Source organism: Vollenhovia emeryi, unplaced genomic scaffold (genome assembly GCF_000949405.1).
Source record: "Vollenhovia emeryi isolate VEMERY1.0 unplaced genomic scaffold, V.emery_V1.0 DF939120.1, whole genome shotgun sequence".
NCBI classification, from domain to species: Eukaryota; Metazoa; Arthropoda; class Insecta; order Hymenoptera; family Formicidae; genus Vollenhovia; species Vollenhovia emeryi.
Genome location: NW_011967246.1, coordinates 3423868 through 3448912, shown reverse-complemented (window position 1 = coordinate 3448912; position 25045 = coordinate 3423868). Strand labels below are relative to the sequence as shown.

Here is a 25045-nt window from a genome sequence, read left to right as displayed (position 1 = left end):
TTTACATTATTTCCCTATAAATTTATTTATTTATTCAGAAGTTCAATCACAATATATTGCTTAAAGACTATTCAACGATTATGAATATATTCGGATTATGTTTTGTTTATACAGTTGTGTGTGCAATAATAGAATTGACAATAAATCCGTTGTATTTTAGCGGTTGGACGGCCGACAACTATTAGAGCCACGTTCGGTGAACATCTACTTCGGCTCCAATTGGGGTTGCTGCATGGTCTCTCTTGGACATACGCGGTAAATTTCACTCAACACCGTATACAGATTATATTTCGTACATAAATATAAGATAACGTAAAACGGCAGTGACAGGAGGAATCTTTTCGCAGGGCGGTAGCGCAGGTATCGTGTGACATACAACAACCGAAGACGTCTCGTCCCAACGAGGGCATGATACGCATAAACGTCGAGCTCACTCCGCTGGCGGCGCAGCACTTCGAAAGTGGTAGACAATCCGAGGCGGCCATACTTATCAGTAGGCAGCTGGAGAAATGTTTTAAGGATTCAAAGTGCGTAGACCTGGAATCTCTCTGTATTGTAGCGGATAAGAAGGTTACTAGACAACACTTAGCGTCATCAAATGTTGCGCAGTGATGCGTTTGTACGTATTGAGACTCACGCGTCCCTTCATTCAGGTGTGGAATCTGAGAATCGACGTCAATATCATAAACCACGATGGGAATCTGGTGGATTGCGCCTCTATCGCAACGCTCGCCGCTCTTATGCACTTTCATAGGCCAGACGTCACGTCCACTGGCGAGGAGGTCATCGTACATCCTGCCTCCGAGAAAGATTTCCTGCCGTTGACGTTGTTCCACTATCCGGTCTGCGTATCGTTCATAACTTACAAGAGGTCGGTTGGGCAAAAGTCGAATTTATTTACGTGAGACGGGAGCGGATCCTTTTCTCGCTTGAAAAATCCGCCGGCGAGAATTCAGCGATTCTCGGTCTCAGTACGCGCGAATGATACGAGATTATATTTCACAGTGGTAACACCATAATGGACCCGACTTACACGGAAGAAAGAGTCGGTGTCGCTGAGCTTACCCTCGGCGTAAACTCTTACAGAGAACTTTGTAGCTTGCACTTCGATTATTTAACGAAGACCATGACGATCGAGGATGTCATATCCGAGGTTTCTGATCACGCGGCCAGTTACGCGACAAAACTGGTGCAGCAGATCAAGGAGGCGGTAATCAAGGACGCGCAGTCACGGTACATTACGTTTTATGTTGCTCGCGAAACGGCATCTTATTTTTATCGTATATCGATGTAATTTTAACACATTATTTGTTAATAGAGAAAATGTGATAAATAATCTAAATATTCATGAGCGATCTTTAATAAGTTTATATAGAGGTACTGATCTTTTAAGAGTTAATACGGCATTCTTAAAAAAGAACCACTCTGCAGGTACAAAAAAGATGACGGCAAATTATCTAGATTTAAAGAGAGTATTGAAGTGAACAAGCTGACGACAACGATTAGCGAGCACATTGCTATTAAATTACGTAAATGGGACGCAACAGCTATAGTCGATGGTATATATTTCATTCAATTGTTTCCTGTTTGATATGTGTGTATTAAATTTCTTACAAGTCGACGAGTAAATTAACAAAGCTTAAATTTTTTTAATTAGAATTAGCATTTATTAAAGAATCGAAGATCAGTTTCATTTTAATTATTTGTGGTACATAAAATACAGTAAACCATTTAATTTTACAGATGATTTCATGGAAGTAGAGGATGAAGACGAGAGCCATATCATAAAATACGAAGAAGGGGCAGCTGACTTGATACCCGTAAGTGCAAAGAAGAAAACGTATTGCTACATAATTTCCTTAGTGTCTTCGATCTTGCATAAATTAGTAACAATAATTGTAGTAGTAGTAATTTCTTAATGTTCTTGCAGGACTCGCTTAAAAAAGAAGAAACTATTACGTACGACTCTGATTGGGACGAAATTGTCGTCCAATCGCCATCTCCGGGAAAAGAAGAGATAGTGATAGACTTAATAGACAGTGACTAGATTCATTCAAAAGTATATAATGAATTTGGAAGGTCAATTGGTTCAGATGTCAATCTAGTGTTTATTCCACGACCCTTGTACATTTCTCCAAAATCACGCACCAATTGCCTTGATCATAGTACACCTTGTTGATGACGGCGGCTGGTATTTCTGTACACAATTTCGCGAGCTCGTATTCCCGAAATACGTGATAATATCTCAGAAATTTTTCGCCGCTCTTCATTTTCCAGGGAACCAGCATGTCACTGTGAGTGAAGTTCGTCCTGTTTTCGTGTATCGGTAATGTTAAACGACACTCGGAGGTTCTCTCGTGATTGATTCCGCTTCGGTCGATCTTGCCCGTCTCCTTGCTTCTTTTGCCGGACTTGAGATAGGCCGAATCCATGGAATTCTTGCGTTGCTCCATCGCCCACACGTAGATCAAGCATCTCCCCCGTGGCCTCAGAACTCGAATCATCTCGGAGATGGCGCGTTGCCTTCGCTCCTGAGTGGACAGATGATGAATAACTGCAATGCTGATCACCGCGTCCACGGAATCGTCTCTGTACGGCAGATACAGGCAATCGCACTGAAGGACCTCGAAGCCTCGCTTGTGACAAATATCCATCAATCCGGAGCTGCGATCGCATCCCATCTAAAATAACACTTGAGATTAATAATCGTTCGGCTCGACAAGGTGTCATCCGAACCAAACTAAATTTCAGGCATGCGCATTCAGTCTCATCTCCAGCCCGTGTATTTTTATTAAACATCTGGAATAATTTAGATAGTAGAAAGTACCTTGTATACATTTCGACCTCCGCAAAGGTACTTGCCGTTTCCGCAACCTACGTCCAACAACAGCGTGCCCTCTTCCAAGCTCTCCAGGAATTTGATTACGTTGGGCCATTGTTTGTATCGTGTCTCGTTGAAGTGACTAGCTATCTCCTCGTAAACCTGCGAGGGCGCAGTTTCAGTAACAAAGAAGTAAAATATTCGCAAACTTGGAGGGACAATCCACGCACCCTGTGTACATACGAACTTTCCAATCCCAACCCCCTGTCGATATGGACAAGAGTATCACATTTCGCGGTATCGCAGTAATCTTTGAAGTCACAGTGGCAGTCGCCTCGTCGCACTTTCCTGAAAGTGAAGGACACCCGGGTACCACGTTCTTGTGTTGTGCTCCCATTTTTCGTCTCGATTACGTCACTGCGACGAGGGCAGATGCCGTGGGCCCACGCGTATCTCGCCTCTCCCCCCATAATCAACAGAGACCTGGCTGGCAGGAGGACATCGATCTTCCGATCCTTCTTAAAGTTCATGACGCACGCGGATCCGAGTGACAGAGATAATATCGTATCCTCGAAGACACTATGCGTGTCAATGTGCGAAGGTATACCTTGAATAATTAAGAGTACATTATAATACAGTTTACTATCCAAGTCGGTCCATAAATGTATGCATATTTATTAGACTAATCGTCGTTAGTTTTCAATAAATAAATAAAAGGTTGCTCTTTAAAACGTAAACTTAAATGAATTGCAGACATTAATCTTCAGAGTAGGTTTTTCACGGTTTTTTTTTCGAATTGGAACTTTCATATATGCATGCATTATAGACTTACACTATGAAGAATAAATAGCCCTTCTGGAGCTTAAAAATAGACTTTCTGTCCAAAGGTTAATGTCAATATATAATTAAGAAACTAGAATGTTTAATGAAACATAATTTTGTGGAGACTTCGAGGTCCCAGCTACCTTGTCCAGGCAGGTACTTGTTGATGGTCAACTGATCATAAGTATATTTGTGACCGTGCTTGTCGAATAAGGTCTGGAGAAATTTGTAGCTCTGGGGAATCGGCGCGATAGGTTTGTCGATATCCACCATGTTCGTGCCATACTCGAACTCGTACCCGAAATGCTTTACTTGTCTGTGTTTCAGTTGCGACGAGGCGGATTCTGCAACAGCGGTGAAAAACACTCTCCTCTCAACTCCTTTCCTTTAATCGCGTCGTTTAATCATATCGCAAGTTTACCACCTTCGTCCCAAGTGAGCGTCTCCAACAGACTTTCCGCTTGCTCCTCCGTTATAAAATTCTCCATCAACGTAAGCCCAGGGGGGAATGCAGAATCCGTCGCAACGTCGTCCACGGTGGACACTGAAGGGAAAGCATCACATCGTTACACAAAGGATTCTGAATAAAGACCCGAACACAATGCCGGGCAACAGGCAATCAGGAATAACACGGCGACAGAAGTAACCCAGTTCCAAAGTAGAAAATATGTACCAAAGTATAATGGAATTATAGAATAGGCAAAAGGCAATAGAATCAGTATCAGTCTCCTAGCCCTGATGATGCAAACTGCAATGTTTGCGAAACGCGGCAACCATGCGGAGGCCATTACTGAAGAATGGACTGAAGAATAGGATTTTCGATGAGTCGGAAATCCTGTTCCCACTAGGCCTGCTCCGTGTTTCCTGTTCCTATTGCCTGGCATTGTGCGACAGGCTTCGTAATCAACGTTGCATCAATTCTATCGCGACAATACACCTGTTTCAGTATAGCATACATATAACGGGCCATTTTGGCCGGGAAGCTTAATGCGCCCGTGAATGTAATTGTATACGCAGGTCGCGTCCTCCCTCGAATTGCACGTCACGAAGCAGTAAGACTTGCCCGCCGGCATTATCAGAGTGTACTTGGAGATCAGGGCGTCCAGCACGCACTGCAACGTCTCCCTCTTGATACCGGTAACCAGGCCGCCGTTGCATATCATCAGGTGCTGCGTGGAACATGAAGTTTAACAATCGTCGAAACAGAGCTGCGCTCGGAAACATCATCCAAGTGCTATCATTTTGTCCATGTTTCACATTGAACGAATAACAAGGATAAAATGATACCCGAGGGTGAAGTTTCCGCATGTAGCATAGAACTGTATATTCTGGTGTACCAGGTGTTTACCTGCGTAGGCAGCTCGGCACATTTAATGTTCATATCCTTGAGCAGTCTGTGATGCGCTCGTTTCTGTTTGCGTACGCTCTTCCTGTCGTTCCTCTCTTGGATCGCGACACTCGTCTCGTCACTCCAAGACATAGTTTACAACGTTTAAATGCCTCGAGAAGAAGGGGATCTTGTCGCACCCGTGCCGCCTCATCGGCCCTGCGAAGGGGAAAGTTGATTATCCTAATAGGTGTCCGAGGACCCTCGCAATACTTTTCTACCCGACTAACGCGATTTGTTTATCTCACTTGCAGGGGAAAATTGTAAACAAATTATTAACCAACTGAACATCTGTCATATTAATTTTCTCGGGTTCCTCATTCGCGCGCGCGGTACGCAATAAGCGGGAAAGCGCAACTAAAGAGGATCCTTTTACGCACCACGTCGCTCTCCTTTACAATCCGTTTAAATAAACTTTCGCGCAACATAACCTAAAGCGACATAACCTCTACGCGGCTACGGCATAGAGCACGAGGCTAAGCGAGTAGAGAGACGCGCGTTGAAACGCGACCACCTCTCCCTCCCCCTACCGGAGAAGTGCGCAAACGTTACGAAGCGCGCGCGCGGCGCGGCAATTCATAGCTGCTTTCGCGAGAAGATCAAAATGATCCGGATTAAAATGACCCTGTGCTATTCGGAGAACTGAACGAATTCCAAATTGTCTGCCTGGGCTGCTTTCGCGAGAAGATCAAAATAATCCTGATTAAAATCATGGTGTAAAGACACAAGGTGAAACATTGCGCATGTAACCAATTGTTGGGGCAAATTGTTGATTGGCTCTTCCTGCATTCAACCGCGATGCTTTGCCGTTGGAAGGTCGGAGCAAATTTCTGATCGGTCAATTCGGTAGTTTGGGCCACTTCTGATTGATTGACGCCGCGCACCCACCAGACTGCTTCACCTTGGGTGTTTTCGCGACGTAGATCAAAATGATCCGGATCAAAATGATCCGTGCTATGATTGGTCAAATCTGAAATTTCGTAGCATCTCATTGAAATTTTATTCAATGAAATTCCAGATTTGACCAATCATAGCACGGATCATTTTGATCCGGATCATTTTGATCTACGTCGCGAAAGCACCCCTTGTATCTTTACACCATGATTAAAATGACCCTGTGCTATGATTGGTCAAATCTGAAATTTCGTAGCATCACATAGAAATTTTATTCAATGAAATTCCAGACTTGACCAATCATAACACAGGGTCATTTTAATCCGGATCAATTTGATCCTCTCGCGAAAGCAGCCCATGCTCTGTTCGCGCAGAATCAGCAAGACTTCCTATTGGGCGGCGCCATTTTGTGGACACAAGTCACGTGCACCAATCACCTGGAGTCCCAAGTTGTCCAGTCTCTGGCAATTCCTCCCTCGCCCCATAACCTCTCCCGACCTAACCGTAGCTGACTCGCGCGCGCGTCGCGCGAGATTGAATCGTGTGGGTTTGCGAACGGCGCGACCGTTACGGTCCTTCGGCTCCCCGGCACGAGAGGCGAGTAGACTGTGAAACTGACAAAAGCGCGGCGCCATATTGCGAGCTTGTGTTTGGTTAGCGTTTCTGGCGCGTGGTGAAGAAGTTTGTTGTAATTTAATTGAATAACGATGTCCGACAATCAGGTAAGCAGCCCCGGTACGGGCGAGCCGGCGTCCCCGCGATCCCGCCGCGCCGCGGCCGCGGCCGCGGGCCGCGGCCGGCGGCCGATCGTCCGGGGAAACCGCCGGGAACGTCCCGTACCGATCTCCGCCGAGAGTTTGAACTAGCGCCTCTAACCTTGCCGCGTGTGTGCCACTAGGAACAGAAACCCGAAGCCGGCCCGGGCGACGCGAATTCAGAGTACATCAAGCTCAAAGTCGTCGGAAACGTAAGCGATCCGCACCGGAGGAACGTCCTCGTGCGAATATGCGCGCGCGCGCGCACGTCAGACATATAAAATTTCGTTTCTTTTTTTTCCGTTCCAGGACAGCAACGAAATTCACTTTAGGGTAAAGATGACCACTCAGATGGGCAAGCTGAAGAAGTCCTACAGTGATCGCGTGGTAGGTTTCCCTGCCCTGCGTTTGTTATCTCTCGCTCGGTGTGCCACGTGTGTGATTTTGGAGGAAGTAGCGCCCTGAGATCACAACGGAGAGACGGATTATGAAACGAGCACCGCGTCTCGATGGCTGCGTTCGGCAGAAAAAAAAACAACCGTTCTCCAACCGTTGCAAGATTCGTGAATCCGATTGGCGTACGCTCTTCAATTCGCTCGAGAGAATACGTCGATCGGATTCTCCAATTTTACAACAGTTGCGAAGCAGCTTTTTCAGCTGAACGCGGCCGGTGAGATCTTGAGACGTAGGTTTCAAGAGGTTGACCAGGCGTGGTCGATTGCGAGGGAAATAAGCTGCGATTGGTCGTTTTCAGAGGAAACACTAATGTTAATTACTGCTGGCGACGTTTAAGAATATTCTTATTAGTGTATTAATTATTGACAACTATGTACCAGACGAAATAACTATTTAATTTTAACTTTGCGCTGATGAAAGTTAAAATTACGCACTGAGCCGAAACGCGACCGCTGATTTATATTTCAACTGTGACATCTTTGAAATTAAAAATATATATTGCTTTGTCAACTTTCATACTCATTGAGCTGATGAAAGTTAGACTGTGTTGGTAGAAACGGGAATTGGAAAGAGATAATGAATTAAACTGAGATTAAAGTTAAGCGATGTTGGTGAAGCTGGGCCTAAGGGTGTCGTGTAAACGCAATCATTGAAGGCACCATGTAAGTTTTAATGCTGAAGGCCCGTTTTCTGAGACCTCTTTTAACAATAAAAGCGCCTCTAAAAGAGACCACTAAGCGTTCTGATAGGCTACAAGCCACTTTTAGGGACGCTTTGATTGATAAAAGAGGGTTCAGAAACGGGCTCTCGAATTTCGAGAATTGTTGATCTTCATTTGACGACGATCTTGCAATTTTCGAGTGTAAATTATTGTTTTCAGTTTGCGGCGCAATCCGCGAAGTATCTGCACTAAATTGTTAAGTGTTTCATTCCGGCAATACATCAAATACATTTATGCTTCACGCAGTAACGATCTTTTTTTTTGTTTAGGGTGTACCTATGACATCGCTTAGGTTTCTCTTTGACGGTAAAAGAATCAACGACGATGAAACACCAAAGCAGGTAAATTGATTTTTCGACCTGCCATTTGGAGAATCGGCGGGAGAATAAATTGAATTTCAGTTTGTCGAGGATCTTCTAATTGGCCAGAAATTTATTGTATAAACATTTTTGTAAAGTATCTAATAATATTTTGAGCCATGAATTAGGGAATATTTTCTATATTACATATAAAAGAAAGCATTTATCTAAATAATTATTTATTAATGTACTTTTAACTGAAAGGTTTTTGAAAGATTCTTAAAGATCTGCATTAATTTCAGCTGGAAATGGAAAATGACGACGTCATCGAAGTATATCAAGAGCAAACAGGTGGTCGTTAACTAAGTTAGGAAGAGGAGGATCATTTCGTTCTAATATTTTATAAAGTGAAAGTGACTATTCTAACAAAGAAAAAAACAAAAAGATGGACAAGTTTATAAGTATGCATACACACACAAATACACATACGTACACACACACACACATATATACACGTACATACAGATAATTAAACAATATGTAATTTCCTGATTTCACATACGATATCGTATAAAATGTGTTGTCTTACATTCCTGTACCGAGGCGAATCGTTATCCGGGGAGATTGGACCACGAATCCCCGGATCGTTTTGTAAAACGCGCGTGCGGGCAGTCGTGTCGTAATATTGCATACTGTGTGTCCGTTTCCGTGTGTGTCGTCAGGGCAATTCTTCAGAAATAGAATAATTATTAACGCCATTATAAATACATTTGGCATTTCGCAATGCTCCCTGCCCATTCGAAACTTGTCCCCAGAGATCTCGGGTTTTTTTTTCCAAATTTTTCTTTTCTGCTCCTTTTTATGAATACAGAAAACGATGTGTATATGATATAACGAAAATTGTTACGTTTAAGGTACACTAAAAGTAGTAATTGTAAAACGCGCGCTTTCGAAGAACTGCAACCGAGCAGCTTCCATCGCGTTTGCGCCTGGGAGTATTCATAATTGGCATAAATCATTTCATTCTCTTAGATAATCTAGCAATATTTTTAATTTTTACTAACCGTAATACATGCACTTTTGAACATAATAATAATGATAAATATAAATGTTCTCCAGAGAAATACGTTCGCAGATAGTTTTTCCCCCAACCGTAATGTTGCTTATCTTTGCAATAAAAATACCAAATTTATATGTATAAACGTATGATATAAAACTCATGTATCTCAAATTTATAAAATAAAATATCAAGAGAAAGGTGAAAAATTTGTGTGAAATTTTTTACTTTCAATGGAGAATACGGAACAAGCGGCGATTTATTGAACCGTTTGCTTCTTCCGTATCATGGTAGTCGGGAGGGTGTCGAATTCGAGATACATTTCACATATGGATTTATTTGCATATGGACATTCCAAAGAGTGGTCTTCGAAATAGTCACGTATATACATATATATGTATATATATTGATCTGAAAATTCGCTCTCTCAATTTAAGAAGTAAATAATGCTATTTCCTGATGGACGGAAGAAACAGTGAGACAACATTCTGGATAGAATTGCTTTTATTTATACATTGATCATAGTCGACAGTTATAATAATTCATTAGCTCGCAGGTCTTTCTTTCAAATTATACGTATTGTATCATAGATTCTTACATTATAAGCACAATTCCTAAAAATAATTATGTAGCTATATACAAGTTATTTTATTTCGAGCATTGACTAAGAATGCAATACGTAGCGAGCTGTTATTGTTACATATGTACAATACGAAAGTGCACAGGAGGAGACATTTACCCTAGAACAAATTTCATTTCGTAAACATATTTAAAACACGTAAGAAATTCGCAGGTGTATGGTGAAATTCTAGATTTATATACAGAACAGCCCACAATTTGCAATTTTAATTTTAATGATAGATTTTTCAGAGTTTCTAATTTGTTAATATATCTTTTCGCAATCTCAAGATTAAATTCACAAGTGTTAAAATCGTCGATTTTAACACTTATGAATTTAATCTCGATTTTCTTAAAATTACACGATATTAAGTAAATAAACGGAAATTAATTGATTAAAATTAAAGGAAGATAAAGTTCATATTTAATGTTGAAAACAGCTGAAAAATTATTAACTTAATTTCTAATTTAAATTTATCGTATTCATTTAGCTTCCTGAATATTTAATTCAGGAAAGTTAGAGATACCATTTTTGATTAAAATTTATTCAAAGTTGATCAAAGGTTCTGCCACTAAAATTAAAGGCACAAGTTGTGAAATACTGTATATACATATACTATTACTGCTCCCCAAAAATATCCGATATACAAATTGCTCCGCAACAAGCGGTATGCTGCAAATCGACGTCGCATTCAACTATGTATACATTATTGATATAACAAGAGATGTTATCCAATGACACAAATTAAAAGTCGATGTGCATGTTCGATTTCCGATGCTATAGATCATAAATTATATAAGAAAATAGTTACTCTTATATGTATTAAATTTAACAACACGTTTATGTGATAAATTTATAACATTTTTATACAATATTAAATTTAATAATGAACAATTTTAATGTCCAACAATTTAATAACTATAATAATAACAAATGTATATTTCTATTTATGTTTTTGAGTATTTTATTTATATTAACTAAAAACAAATGTAACATTTAATTATATTAAAACGTATCGATTGAGCAGGACATGATGTCTCTGCCTATAAATGTGATGTGAAAATTATGTGATGTACCTAATATATTATGCGTTTACATATTTATAACCATTAATATAATCTGTGAAAATGAAACATATATTAGTGAACACAGGAATTATATATTTTACACGTCTATGGCATCGGATAATCCAAACTCTACGTAATATCTACGTAATTTCGTGTGACTTCAGATTAATCTAATTTTCAACCTTCTAATTTTGTAATAAATCGAAGTTTTGCGATTCTGAAACGAGAAGCCATTAATTTGTCCATCATGTTCCAATCGACATTAATGTTCTCGATGCATCTTTTGTTTTCATTTCAGATAACCAAGTCGTACGGAAAGAATTAAAAATTTGACTTCGTTTTATAAATATCTGTGGAACATCTCCAGCGAAGTATAACAAAAAATGAGCAAATCTGAAATTACTTCTGTTATTCAAATGAATGGTTTTTTTCCCCACTCAAAGCAATACACAAGTTTTCCCTTATCTCTCTCTTTCCGATTATTATCACTTACATATCATTCTCTCCTAAAAGGTACAAACACTACATACTAGATAAGTACTTCTGTTTCGTTATTACGATGTAATTCATATGCTTACGTGCATATATGTATATATGTATATGTATATATACAGGGTATCTCATTTTAATTTTTTCCTATAACCATCTCCGAAATTGGTGGTTATTGTACAAAAATATTTAAGGATCAAAATTGCTCCCTCTTTTCCATACGGGTATATAATTCCCGAAAGAAAAATGCGTAACTTAAACATAAACTTTTCTTTTCAATAACCGTTAATTTCGAAAACAATTACACAGAAAAATTAAAATAAAACCTCTATGTATATACTTATAAATAAAATGTACAGATTTTTCTTTAATTTGAGAGCATACACAATTTCTACAGATCTAGCACGTATTATTCAAGTCATTACGCACAACTATATGAACAAAATTGATTTCCTCCCCCCAGACGTTCTTCCATCTTAATACTTTCATTCATCGTTTATGTCTACTACTTACTCGCGATTGCATAATAAATATATAATATCCGTTAAGGACGTTCTATCTTCCTTAGTCTCTAAAGCGCATGGACATTACTGCGAAAGGACGAGGCATTTTTGTGTGAGAATAAATTGTGGGAGTCGCGGGAACGAGAGAGAGAGAAAGGAAGGGAGGGAGTCTTCTTCGTTTCTGAGATTAGGAGCGACGAGCGGCATGCGACAGCATCGTGATGGGTCACAGAGCGTCGCGATGCCACACCCACGTTTTCTTCGTATGGTCGAATCTGTGTGCCAGCCATTGCTGCTCCAGAAGCTGATACCTGTCCTGGCTGAGGTACAGAGGCTTGCCACGTCTACAAGATTATGTATAGTAGTAAATAATACAATATTAAATAATAGTGTCTAATTAAATAACTTATTGTAACTCGTCAGGAAAGAAATTTTAATGCTTAAGCAAATTCTTGTTTTTAATATGTTTAATATGAAAATTAGAATGGCGAATACTTAACGCTTACTCGTATATTATTACTCACATTATTCTATATCTCTTGCAACAAATCGTACTCACTTTAGGTCTCTATCTTCTTCCTCAAAGTCGTCGAGATACAGAGATCCCCATAAACACGCTCGCCGACCGCGTATCACGATAATATACGTCGAGGTCACTACAAGATAGATGCCAGTTCCACCTCCGCAGTCGATTGAGTGCTAGACGTATAAACAAATCGTAAGAATCGAAAAATTTTTTAGTAGTCCGATATTCGCAGAGACGACACCCCCCTATGTTCTCTCGTGCGTATAAATTGCGCTCACCTGAATAGCTTCGCACACATTCATCTGTTTGCAGCAGTTTTGTTTGAGGCAGACAATGGTGCCGCACAACAAGCAGATGCTGATTTCCTGCGGTACAGAATGACACTGGCTGCACTGTCGCTCGTGATAATACTGAAAGAAATTAATATAGGAGTATAAAAATAGTGTGCAAATAATAGCAATATATAAATATAACAGCATACGAATAACTTTTACAATGTTTAGATTAAGATACGTTTAGATTATATTTTATAACAATTATCAAGTTTATCTGCAACCATTTTCCTTTTTTCTTGTCTTACAATTAGTCGAATTAATGAGCTTGCAATATCTCTTTAAACGCAACGAGCGTAATATATTTTAATTATTGGATCTTACCGTGAAGATCTTTTCATATTCCCTTGGAAGACTAAGTAGCTTCGGCACGTGCCACGATATGTGCTGCTCCATTATCAGGTTCCGGGCCGGCTGGTGGCTTCGCCAATTGGCGAGAAACGCGATCAACTGATCGCACCAGAAGAGAGGCATCGAAACGCTTGCTTCTGGTTCTTGCCAATTTAGCGCTACCGTTGAATCGAAGCTGTCCCAGCTCATGCCTTCCGTGACTAGCTCCAAGTAATACACCAGTCTCACAAACTCGCTCTGTGACGTTCTGATCAGCGGCAGCGGCTGCTCGTACAAGTGATAACGCAGCAATGCGGCCACTCGCAGAAACGGCAGGCACAATGATTGGATCTGAACGAACACCAATCAAATAGAAATAATGAAAATATATACCTGCGATGTCCTGTAAAAGAATCACAATACATTTGAGATATTTTTAGTATCATAAAGCGGTCCGTTTTTCTTAGAAGTAATCAACTTGTGCTTACGCCATGCAAATTTTATATCTCCTTCTAAAATTTGTCATTACCTTAGGTGTATAAAACGTAACCAATTATTTTACAGAGTGGTAACTTTAATTGCTTAGATAAAAGTTGCATTATATTTATAGAACGTACTTGTTGCTCGACGCAGTGCGACTTCACCCTGATATAATTGGGAGAGGCTGAAGTGGATGGTTTGTCGTCGTCTGTGCCGGGATAGAGTCCACTTTCGCTGAAGTACTCGATAATCTCGCCCAGTTTGTTCTGCGAGGGCGTGACGGTGCAGTTGCGTTTCCATTTTAAGATCGCATTTCGCTCTGCTCGGGAGAAGTTACAGCTTACCTGTAGTATTACTTGATAGTACAGCAAGTTGTAAAGGACCTTTACCACGCCGGAAAAATATGCTACGAAGAAAGGGGAATATTAATTCATTCATTACACACATACGATTAATGAATATTTTCGATATACGCCACTTAATTTATTCCGACGTAAAGTGTAAGGAAAAAAGTCTTTGAGACGTGCGTACTTTGGTCCAAATGCAACGGCAACACCAGTATGAATTGAATGAGCATGGCGGTCGGATCTCGTAGAAGCAAAGGAACCTGCCTCTCGTGCGGTGTCAAGGCGAGCGAGGACGCCGATTCATCCATCAGCGATATGCCAGATAGTTGTTGCCATACATGATGCACTGGCCATGTGGTCAGTACCCGAGCGTGCATCGCCAAAACGTGAAGAAGCGCGACTGAAAGAATAATACAGACTTTTTCTTCCGGCCGAAATCTTCAAATTACAGATTAATATCAAGAATGCACTAACTACTACGTTATTGCGTACAGCAAATAAATTAGAAGGCAGAACAGGATAGATTGGTTGATAAATCGGAGTCAAGAAATACAAACGTACCTATGCAATCGCGTTTAGGCGTCAGAGGTATCGTAGTAGGCGGTGGAACGCACAATGAACCGCCGCGTTGTACAAGTTCAATCTCAAAGTTAGTTCGAGCTACCGAGGTTACAAAAAGGAACAAGCTTTGGTGACTAGGTTTACAGTTCTTTTGTTTATACTTTAGATACGTGCAACTCGTCATATCTTCCATGGCCTTTCCCATCGCCACAGCCAGATTCGAAGAGACCTGGAAACGACAAATACATTCAGCGAGTACATCTTTGGTATATTGTGAATAATTAAAAATGTAAATAAAAAAATCGCTAAAAAGACGGGAGGGAGAAGCCCGCTATTATACGTACAGGATTTCGTTGTATCTCTTTGAGAAAAGTGTTCAGATCCGAGAGTATAGTCTCCGTGGAAGCATGACGAGATCGCACCATCGCCGAGCACTCGCCCAATTGCGGCGACAGCGGCAAAACAGAGTTGGCTAATTGCCGGCACAACGGGCACAGATACTCGCCCCGTTCCACCGCTAGATTTTGCTGCCGCTGCTGACTACGAAGGGACTCTAGGTAGGATTTCAAACAGTCCAGATGCAGATGATGTCCGCACGTTTGCACATGGACACCACCCTCCCATCCCAGATTAACCGAGACCAGCCAAGACAACTGCGAAACAAAAAATATTAATTAAGACATAATATTTTTTCCTGCCTGCCTCTTTGTCTGTTTCTAAAGAGTATCTTCTTACTAAACATTTAATATCAATTTACCTCGTTGCTCCAGTCTCAATACACTACAAGTACAAAGCTAAAATAAGATATTTCTGGCATTTTTCAAACTAACGCTTCAAATTATTTTGAAAAATGTGCATAAAACAAGCTTCCTTTTTTTGCTGTTAGATTGAGCAAATTTTGTTAGTCACCCCATACGTATTCATTTATTTCTTCAAAGCCAAGAATTTGGGTCGATTCATATTTTTTTGTGTCCATTGCAAATTTATTCTGCCAAAAATGGTGTTGTGTAAACAGTAATATCAGAAATTGAGATAAATTTAGCAGATCCAATTCCGTGTGTGTTGTACAGCGGTGTGTGGGTTCAGCGGTCAAATTATACTTCTAGAACGTCGCCGTATGGCATACAATGTGTTAGTTACAACAGAAAATACAGAACAATGGAAGAAAGGATTTTTGTAAGGAAAAGAAAATATAACACTGTAAGTATAGTATTCACTCACTGTATCGAATAAATGATTCATCTCGTCCATTCTGCGGTCGAAATAGGCGCCTCGGGTATCTCTTCTCGGTATAGGCGGATCTTCGTCGGACGTGGGAAGAACTAGCCTATCCGGTTGTTGTCGCTCGTGGCCGATAATGCTAGTTGCCTACATCGAGAAAACGCGTACATATATAACAAGCAAGTACGCATGCAAAGTGCTTTTCGTGCGACAAGAGATAAGAATATTACTTGAACTAATACAACGAGTCCCATCGGTTTGTCCTCACTACTGGGAGTAGTTTGATTACATATCACACAGTCGTACTCCTTTTTACTGGTCAGTTTAGTCTCACTCGGCTCTTGATCCCAATCCATTCCGGATGCACCTGCTTCCTCTGTAAAAACGAAAAAAACGTGATTTCATTAATATATTAACTGAGTGACTGAGTACGATAAGTTTCCAATTCACACGTCTGTAGAATAAAATATTGCAAATATTACAACTTTAGAAATATTTGCAATAATTTGTGCATACACACGCACACAAACACAAAATGTATAAGTTACCGGTCTTCATCGCTTTCTCCATAAATTGCTTCTGCTTGTTGGCAAACTCCGCCATCAGCTTCTGCTGCCTCTCCTTCGCCCTTCTCCGTCGTTCCTCCCGCTCACGATTCTCCCTTTCCCGCTGTTCATCCTCCTCGCACTCCTGCATACGGGGCCACAATTTGTTTCTAGTCTCGACGATCGTCTGTTTACACATAGGATCTAATTCCGCTATTTTCCTAAGTAGCTGCGATATGAAGAATGGTCCATCGCCGATTCGCGATTCACTAGGCAATGATGAGGTGGAAGAATTGCTACTGCTGCTGTTATCACTAGTGCTGCTGCTACTGCTGCTGCTGCTGCTGCTGCTGCTACTGCAGCTGCTGCTACTGGCTTCGTTGTCCGACATTGCGTTTTGTTCGGGATTGTAGCTGTCTGGTACGCCCGATAATTGAGAATGCAGCTTTAACAGTAAGGAGATTATGCTCTCTCCCACTTTTACGGATTGTGGTTGCATTGGTACACCCTAGAAAATTAATTTTACATGAATATTTTATAGCAATGAGCTAAATTAAGCTACTAAATGTATCAAGACATATACAATAAGAAATATGAAGACTGTAAGATATTGTTAGAGGTAGTGTCTTGTATTACTTGTGGCTCTCTTCTTTTGAAATGTTTGTGAGGATTCGATGTGGATGGAACGATTTCTGTAGCCCTATAATTAACAGGTTGCGCGGTGACTATTTCGTTTCCGGCCATAACCGCTGGGCGTTGTGGAGCGGGTGGTAATGCTGGCTGACCACCGACTACATCTAATTATTAACAACATCGTAAATTAAACAGAATACTTTATCGTTACATATTATATAGAAGCTTTGATGTACAATTTAATTTAATTAAGTATAGCAAAAAATTTGAAAGAAAAAGGAGATATTCCAACGAGAATGACTTTTTTCGTGCTGCCTTCGTTACGTCAGTGATAAACTCTGTGATAAACAAAAATTATGGGTTTGAAAAACGTACTATTTGGTGAAGGAGGCGATTCAATTGCTAGAGCCATTGATTCCTCCCCGGATGGTGGCAGAGCTCTTTGCAGAGGTAACATTATGTCATCCTCACTGTTACTACGAGCTATGGCGACGATTCCGTCTTCAGGTACAATTGCTACATCATATTCCACTATAATATTTTAGAATATATTATATTTTATGAATTATTTGTAAGAAAAGTAAGCAATATTAAGCAAAGGAAAGATAACCGACGTTGCCATATACACAATCTACGCAAAAATCTTGCTAACCACTTGTTGACGGTAATGCTGGCAGAGACGTAGCGCTCTCGACTGACGGTAGTAAAGCCGGCAAGGATGATGCACTCGCGCTAGACACGCCATTGTCATCTCTAACGGGGCCTACTAACGGGGAAAATCCTAACAGTTCCAAAGATACTGCCTCCGCGCCATCATCCGCTGCGTCATTCAACATCAGGGATGTAGCCACCTCGCTCATGTCTCCTTGAATCTCCCACTCAAATTCGCCTAATCATTATTAGATAAATTAGCAAGTGCGTCAAATCATACCAGATATACTAGATATAATCATACTAAATTATTATACATTAATATATCGATTCCATCATTTTATAATACACTCAGTCCCAAAAAAGCGTACGCTAGAAATTTAAGAGGAATGTACCAAATTTCAAGTGATCGTAACTTGGTAAAATGAAGATAAAAATAAATACAAAAATGGAAAATGAAGGAAGCTCCGTAGGTCCACTACAAGAATATTTGAATTATGCTCGGCCATTTTGTTCAAAATGACGAACGATAAAGTGAGAGGATGCAAAATTGATAACCGGAGGTCCGAGTTTTCGACGGTGCATGGCGTGAATCAGGCGCAGCCTAATTTGACGAAGTGCATATGAAAGTATAGAGCGTTAGCTTTTAAGTGCTTGTTTGACGCGCTCGATACGATCATTTTTCGCAGAGTTATGCACATTTAAAGAAAGAAATTTGTTCTTACTTTTTTCTTTAGATGTGCATAGCTCCGCAAAAAATGATCGTTTCGAGCTCAGCAAGCAAGCATTTTAAGCTAACACTCTATACTTCCGTTCAGACTGAGTGTATATTATTACATTGGGTGCGCTCGGGAGCTCACTATCAGCGTTACTTAGCGCTGAAAACGTTATTCTATCTTTATTGCTCATTATGCGTCGAAGAAAGATAGAACGACGCTTTTAGCGCTAAGCAGCGAGCTCTCGAACGCGCCCATTGTGTTTTCACTTTTTTCCTCAGTATTTTCAAACTAAATAAATCGATTATATTTAAAAAAAAAGACAATAGAAATGTGATAAATCTATAACGTGCACTCACTGTCTGAGCTGCTAGGCTCCGACTCTTGGACTAGAATCACTCGAGGTATCACTGTCCTCAGATTTTCGGACAAGCTATCGCTTTCGTACCATCCAGCCAAATCCATGTCCTTTATTACACGAGAGGTGCCACCAGTGTATTGGCATAAAGGACTTACCTGAAAATGATTTATATGACTGAGTAAAATAATAAAGATGCAATAGATTTAAATGTACGTGTACTGTAAAAGAGCACTAAAAGACAAACGAATAAGATAAAACGCGTAACTGACAAACTATTGTATTTATACAAAATAACTTACGTGTAAGGAAAAGAATAAACTCGACATAAGCGTAAACGTCAATTGGTAAATAAATCACTTACGGATTTATCTGGCGGTTCTGCAGTAATAACTGCCATCTCCAGAAGATAAATAGCCAATGCTATAACATGTTCGGATATGTTATACCCATTCACAGCCTTATAGAGTATTATCAGGATCATAGTGTGAAAAACTCTGGAACGTAAGACTATACGAGGATCATCATAGTCCGACGAAACCGGAGCCGGTTGCCTAAATGGTGGCCAGGGAGTCGCACCGTTTTTCAGCTTACCCGATTGTTTCACGCTGCGGTAGAAAAGTACAATATTTGTAGAATGGAACACTTTAAGATAGATGCATTTAGCACACATGAGAGTAAAACCTGATACGTACTATTCTGTGAAACGATCCATAGATACTTGAAAGTCTCTTCTATGGACTGCTCTCAACAGCACATGTAAAGGATCGAACAACTCGTCCCACACGCAAGACTTTGGTCCGTACATACCTTGCTGCATATTGCCACTCGCTTCAAGATTCGGAGCTCTATATTGCGCTACCTATAGACACATTATGCCGTTAAGTAATACAGAATCAATAACGTCATTTAAAATTTGCCTATACATATACAGGGTGAGGAAAAAGTATGAAAACCCCTAAATTTTTCAAAAACTATGCATTTTAGAAAAATTTAGAAAGATTTCCATACTTTTTCCTCACCCTGTATACATGTGCATATCGAATACAAAAAATTGTATAATGATTAAGAAGTAACGTAAAATTTGTACACCACAATGAAAATTAGAAATTAAGATGAACACGATATGTCAACGTACTTCGGCTAGAACGGATTCAAAGTCCCTGTTCTGGGTGGTTCCGCAGCGTTCTGGCATTAATTCCATCAATTGACTATGCGTCTTATCACTCATACACAATAAAGTCACCATTTCGAGGCGAGACATTTCAGGATCCGATAAACCTGATACGAGAAACATGTAAACGTATTAATATCGTATGCTTGCATCAATGATCCTATTTTCAGGATTGCAAAGCTGTGGGATTATACATTTTTTATTAAGAGAGGTGTGTGTGCGTGTAAAAAAAAGGGCGATTTTTAAGAGAACTGCGTTAGAACCGATAGAAACTTACCGAGATTTGTTCTGACGTTGACCAACGTAGCCAAGAATGTTAGGCAGCTTTCCAACATCGGGGTATCATGTTCGCCCTCGAGATACTCATTTTGCGGAGCATGATACAGGCTCAAACTCATCCATTCCCTCACGTGAAATCTGTATTAACATTTTTTTTTTTAACAAGACTGCATTACAGAATCGATATAAAAGAAAAGAAATAAACGACAAACGAGGAGAAGAGGATATTACTTTTCGATGACGGTTTTCAGAAAGACGTCCGGCAGTAATTTCGTGGCGCAGATTTGCAGCAGGTACAGATCCGCGTCCACCATGGAGTTGCAGAAGTTACACTGTATATAGGTCATCGCTTGGCCCTTTATTTGCAGCCCATTGCGAACCCACAGTCCATTCAGAATCTCATAGAAGGCCACCTGAAGGCAGAAATGGACAACAGAGAATGTTAGTTATTGTATTGCGAGATCAACGTCAATGATAAAATATTATCTTTCACTTGACGCTTTGCTTCTTTCCAGACCAATTAATATAACCGATACAACTGATGTAACGGATGAAGGAATAAATAGGATCTAAGTGATTCACGGAAGTTTATCTAATGTAACATATTATCACACACCAATCGCATGGGTGCAGCGATTGCTAGAAACAGCAACTCATAAAGCCGTCGAACGAAATATCTAGCCGACCTTCATTCATCTCTAGATCAACGTCACTGAATTGCGTTTGCAAAGCGCAATTTCTGATGAAAGATATAAATTTAATCTCTTTGTATCTGGAGTGATATACAACATTGAAGCCGACCGTACACAAGCTTACGTAAGAACGCGTCATATAACAATCTTATGTAAACATATGAATTAAATGAAATGTAAAACTCCGAGGCCCGTTTTACAGTAGATTTACCTGCGACTGAGTGATTTGTAAAATGTATTGGCAATTCTTTTCTTGACTCTTTTTTACCTAATGAATGTAATATTAATAAATTACATTGTATATTACATATACTACGTACGATCGGTAAAAAAAACTGAACTGTTTGATGAAACGAGTCGGGACTTAATTCTACAAATGCTTGTAAAGTCCCGACTCGTTTCATCAAACAGCGTTCATCAAACATTTCTATGAACTCTAGAAACGTTCATAGCAACTTTCAATGTAACGTATGGCATCGGTTGTGCCAATTTGTATCAATATTTCATTCCAAGAGCTTTTCAAATGACACATTTACGTACTCAAAAATATAATACAATATCAGTATACAGGGTAGGCCATTTTAATCCGTACACGGTAATATCTCCTCAGGTAGGGGCGATTGCGGAAAATGCCTCAGACTCAAAAGTTGTTGGGTTTCGACGGAGGGACATAAGATGGTGTCATTAATTTAACCTTGGACAGTTGCCTGAAGGTCACGTGAAAGTCACCTTGAATCTTTTATTCGCGCCAAATAGCAATGTGAGTCAAAAACTAATGTACATAAGACCTAAGAATATTCCATGTTCATGTCATTGCATTTCGAGCGGGAGGCATCGGCCAGTCCTCGCGTTACGCTCCCGGACGTTTTTCACGCATAGCAGCCTTGCGCGTTATTTTCCTCGCGACTGAACTTGCACACCTGCTCTCCTTCCTCTTCTCTTCGACGTACAATTTATATGCTCATTTCATTTCAGGCAGGCGGACAGCACAGCCGCCAACGAACAGACCTGCAGCGGGAACAGTGCGCCGAAGGTCGGCGCGGGTGATCGGATTCGCTGCGAAAGGCCCACCGTCAGCGGCGGAACCTTTCTCGTCGAAACTGCAGGGACACATACGCGTGTTCGCACCGCGGCGAGAAGAGTGAAGGCGAAGGAACGAAGGAGAAACGAACAGACCCAGAACTCCATTGATAGTCCACCGCGAGTGCAATACCCCCCTTCCATTCACATCGCCCGTTGCCATTCTCTTCGCCCATAACGGTCGTCCCGTCCCGAGCCGAGCTCGCGGCGGCGGAATCGTTAGTCCCGGCGTGTTAGCGTCGCCACTCGCAGAGGCGGTGACGAGTGCGTGCGCGCGATCCTCACCGACATCTTGGTGATTCGGTGACAGAGCCTCAGTAGAGACTCTCTATCCCCGTCGTCGCACCCGTGCCGCGCTTTCTCCTACCAAATGGCCAGGTACTGTCTAGTCCTGCTGGTCGTCCTGGCGGGCGCCAGCTGCGCCCTTGGTTTAGACGTGTCCGAGGCGTTCGATCTGGTCAGGCTGGGTCGCAAAGTCGTGGTACAAACACTGGAGTCCCTGGACGTGATGGACGCGAAGCGCTTCAGCGAGAAGCTGCCTGGCGAGGACGCCGTGTTCCTCAAGGTGATGGAACGCGAGTTGCTGCAGCGGATGGGTCAGATCTCCCAGCAGATCGACGAGTACCAGACGCGGATGGAGGACAAGGCCGACGCGATCCTGACGAAGCTGCTGCTGCAGCTGCCCATGCAGGGCCGGCTCGACGACAGCCTGAGGGACCTGGACAACTACCTCGGCCAGGTGCAGGGGCTGTACCAGCTCTTTGAGCTGTACGCGAACAACTCGGACAAGTACGAGACGTTCACGATGCTGCAGTTCGCCAAGACCTGCGTGTCACCGCGGCTGGGCGAGCTGCCGGACGTTCTCAAGTCGATACACAGGCTCATGGTGTCGTCCGGTCAACAGGTGTACAACAGGAGCGTCCTCGTGCTCCTGGCTAATCAGATGGCGGTAGGTACTTGGCGTGTGGCGCGCGACAACGGTCTCTGAAGACGTTGTTGGTCAGCGCTTGGACGAGAATGTTTCCAAATAGTTTTTCTCCAGTCAGGTATCTTCCCCGTGAAAGAATTGATGATGTTGATTCGCTGATTTCAGGGTGCATTTTGTTCTGTGTGTTTTTTTTTTAGTTTCTACGGAAACGCCATGGACTAGACTTCACTAGACTGTCATTTGGCATATTTTGTTCTGAGAAAGAGAGAGAGAGATATATATATATACAGAGATTATCACCGGTATCGGTGTCAGCTTAAAAGGGTTTTTACCTGAAAACGAAATTTTAGAGTGCAGTCAGTCTGACTTTGCGTGGATACTTTTTAAGAGCAACGTTGGGTACTCTGTTAATACACTAAACAAATACCTATCTATAAACGTGGCTTGAGGGCCACTTGGGTATTTCTCGGAGAAAATAGTTCCTGGAATGAATGAATAAATGAATGAATGATTCATATCGCTCGCTACGTTTCGTTCTTCGGGGGACAATTAAACTTTCATAATACCGCAATACTGTGTCATCTCTACGAATTTAACGTGTCTTAACAGTTTGAGTTACCGGTTCACGCAGTTCCTTTTCGGCTTGATTTTTCTTTTTTTCCATTGATTCGAGGAAGAAACATATGCGTAAATTCTGCCCGCGCAGAAGAATTGCAAGTCGATTGACCATTCGCGTGGCCTTTCAACCAATCGACTTTCAACTTTTCTGCGAGGGCAGAATCTTCGCGTATACTTTTCCCTTCCGAATAAATTCAAGAGTCGAACTCCAGGTGAGGACCGTGCATGTCACAATAAAACAAATAATTACCGCTCGTCGAGCGTTAAAAATAATCGCAGACATGAATCACGTTTAACAAGTAAAAAATACCACCCGCTTTTACGTCAGTCACTTATTAATCTTATTAGTTTATTTAATTATATAATTATTATATAATATTATATAAGTTACACGTATTGTATAATACTATTAATTTATTACATGTATTGTCGAATTTATCATATCACGAGACACGGTAGTTCAATTTCTCGATTTCTCCTGCACATCCGCTTTATAGTCTGTCGTTTTCTAATTATTACCTACACGATTTAGGGCTTGTTTTACATGTTGCGCCGTTTGTTGTGTCTTTATCGCTCCGTTTATTATCTCTCGTGCAGCAAGTCGAAGGCGTGACAATTATCTATGCTCAGGCACGCGGGTGGACAAAGACTCGCGGAGAGTGTCTAAAGAACAGCGGGATAACGCGACAAACAGGAAGGACTATCATCCGCACGTTGTCAATGATCTTGCAACGGTTCAGACGAGTCACGTCATACGGTTGTAACGCAGAAAATTAGTCACGAGTCGTCGGCGGTAAGCGGAATTTAGATTTCAGGCGGCAAAGCCGGACGGAAAGCGAGAACGCATTCGACACGTTGAATTGACAAGCTCCCGAGGATCCCGTGTTACGAGCGAGCCGTAGTCTGATAACATCGTAACAGGAGCCCCGATCCTGTCTATTAAACGCGGGCGTTAGGTACCGAGAAGCGGTATCGCACTATGGATCGAGTGACCGCGTGGATCCGTCCATCGAGTCGGCTCGCAGAGTCGACTTCGCACCGCGCTATTATCCGCGGAAAGAAAAGGGAAATCGCGTCTACGGAAATTCGTCATTATCCGGATACCCTGGACACGCCACGGCAAATAACACGAATTGACGCGCCGAGCCCGTCCCGACTAAAGGCGCTGTGCGGCTTAATTGATGTCACCGGGAACGTATACGTAATTTAGCGCTCATTTCCAAATCGTCGAACTTGCAAAACACGCTACACTCGTCTTGAATATGGAAGAGGAAGGACTGCGGATGTGAATTCGACCGTGATTTCAAGTCCAAGTTGTCGGTAGTTCCTTTTAAACTTCATTTTACGAAAATGGCGGACTTGACGCGCATAGATTTTGATGCGGATTGGATAAACTTTAAAGTTTTGACCCGTCGTTTTTTATTTTTTATTTGAAGATCTAGAATCTTGAAACTTTGTAGAATAAACTCCAAGAGTTTAACTAAAGACTATATTGATTTTGGTCCTAATGGGGCAAACTTTAAAATTTTGACCCATTTTTTAAATTTTTCATTTAAAGAGCTAGAGCTTTGAAACTTTGTAGAATATTCCCCGAGAGTCTAACTAAAGATTATATTAATGAGGTAAACTTTTGACCCGCTATTTTTATTTGAAGAGCTAAAGCCTTGAAACTTTATAGAATAAT

At 41.2% G+C, this 25045-nt stretch overlaps 5 protein-coding genes across 8 annotated transcripts in view; 3 read left to right on the top strand and 2 right to left on the bottom strand.

The window, feature by feature from the left end:
* LOC105570641 (exosome complex component rrp45) overlaps positions 1-2094 on the top strand; it is a 5418-nt gene extending 3324 nt beyond the window's left edge. Inside the window, exons 2-8 of one of the 2 annotated variants that reach the window (XM_012027997.1) lie at positions 161-255; positions 331-570; positions 654-871; positions 1006-1233; positions 1432-1559; positions 1744-1820; positions 1931-2094. In XM_012027997.1, coding sequence (XP_011883387.1) covers positions 161-255; positions 331-570; positions 654-871; positions 1006-1233; positions 1432-1559; positions 1744-1820; positions 1931-2047 — 1103 coding nt within the window. In that variant the 3' untranslated portion in view covers positions 2048-2094. The remainder of the gene's footprint in view (positions 1-160; positions 256-330; positions 571-653; positions 872-1005; positions 1234-1431; positions 1560-1743; positions 1821-1930) is intronic. The other variant, XM_012027996.1, reaches the window with a different exon arrangement.
* Positions 2089-5480, bottom strand: LOC105570642 (alkylated DNA repair protein alkB homolog 8). 3 transcript variants are annotated; one of them, XM_012027999.1, is made up of 8 exons: positions 5411-5480; positions 4992-5189; positions 4581-4812; positions 4068-4187; positions 3787-3987; positions 3052-3428; positions 2828-2983; positions 2089-2681 (listed from the first exon to the last, which is right to left on the bottom strand). In XM_012027999.1, exons 2-8 carry the CDS (start codon positions 5121-5123, stop codon positions 2109-2111), a joined length of 1791 nt encoding a protein of 596 aa, XP_011883389.1. In that variant the 5' UTR covers positions 5124-5189; positions 5411-5480; the 3' UTR covers positions 2089-2108. The 3 variants fall into 3 exon arrangements, with proteins under 3 accessions (XP_011883389.1, XP_011883390.1, XP_011883388.1); XM_012028000.1 differs by having other exon boundaries at positions 5279-5447; XM_012027998.1 differs by having other exon boundaries at positions 4992-5447.
* A 992-nt stretch (positions 5481-6472) lies between these two features.
* LOC105570640 (small ubiquitin-related modifier-like) lies at positions 6473-9421 on the top strand. Its single transcript, XM_012027995.1, has 5 exons — positions 6473-6646; positions 6823-6891; positions 6989-7066; positions 8126-8197; positions 8458-9421. The coding sequence occupies exons 1-5, from the start codon at positions 6632-6634 to the stop codon at positions 8515-8517; spliced, it is 294 nt and encodes a 97-aa protein (XP_011883385.1). The 5' UTR covers positions 6473-6631; the 3' UTR covers positions 8518-9421.
* A 2023-nt stretch (positions 9422-11444) lies between these two features.
* The window catches only part of LOC105570639 (E3 ubiquitin-protein ligase UBR3), a 28496-nt gene continuing 14895 nt past the window's right edge, over positions 11445-25045 (bottom strand). Inside the window, exons 9-28 of the mRNA XM_012027993.1 lie at positions 20275-20456; positions 20042-20181; positions 19729-19871; positions 19286-19452; positions 18955-19198; positions 18592-18748; positions 17518-17754; positions 17241-17396; positions 16869-17029; positions 16236-16740; positions 15918-16063; positions 15688-15834; positions 14811-15119; positions 14467-14695; positions 14090-14305; positions 13696-13964; positions 13073-13429; positions 12695-12826; positions 12450-12589; positions 11445-12234 (exon numbers count right to left, since the gene is read on the bottom strand). Of these exons, the coding sequence (XP_011883383.1) occupies positions 12117-12234; positions 12450-12589; positions 12695-12826; positions 13073-13429; positions 13696-13964; positions 14090-14305; positions 14467-14695; positions 14811-15119; positions 15688-15834; positions 15918-16063; positions 16236-16740; positions 16869-17029; positions 17241-17396; positions 17518-17754; positions 18592-18748; positions 18955-19198; positions 19286-19452; positions 19729-19871; positions 20042-20181; positions 20275-20456 (4155 nt within the window). The 3' untranslated portion in view covers positions 11445-12116. The remainder of the gene's footprint in view (positions 12235-12449; positions 12590-12694; positions 12827-13072; positions 13430-13695; positions 13965-14089; positions 14306-14466; positions 14696-14810; positions 15120-15687; positions 15835-15917; positions 16064-16235; positions 16741-16868; positions 17030-17240; positions 17397-17517; positions 17755-18591; positions 18749-18954; positions 19199-19285; positions 19453-19728; positions 19872-20041; positions 20182-20274; positions 20457-25045) is intronic.
* Positions 22030-25045, top strand: part of LOC105570638 — an 11271-nt gene continuing 8255 nt past the window's right edge. Inside the window, exon 1 of the mRNA XM_012027990.1 lies at positions 22030-22764. Within this exon, the coding sequence (XP_011883380.1) occupies positions 22186-22764 (579 nt within the window). The 5' untranslated portion in view covers positions 22030-22185. The remainder of the gene's footprint in view (positions 22765-25045) is intronic.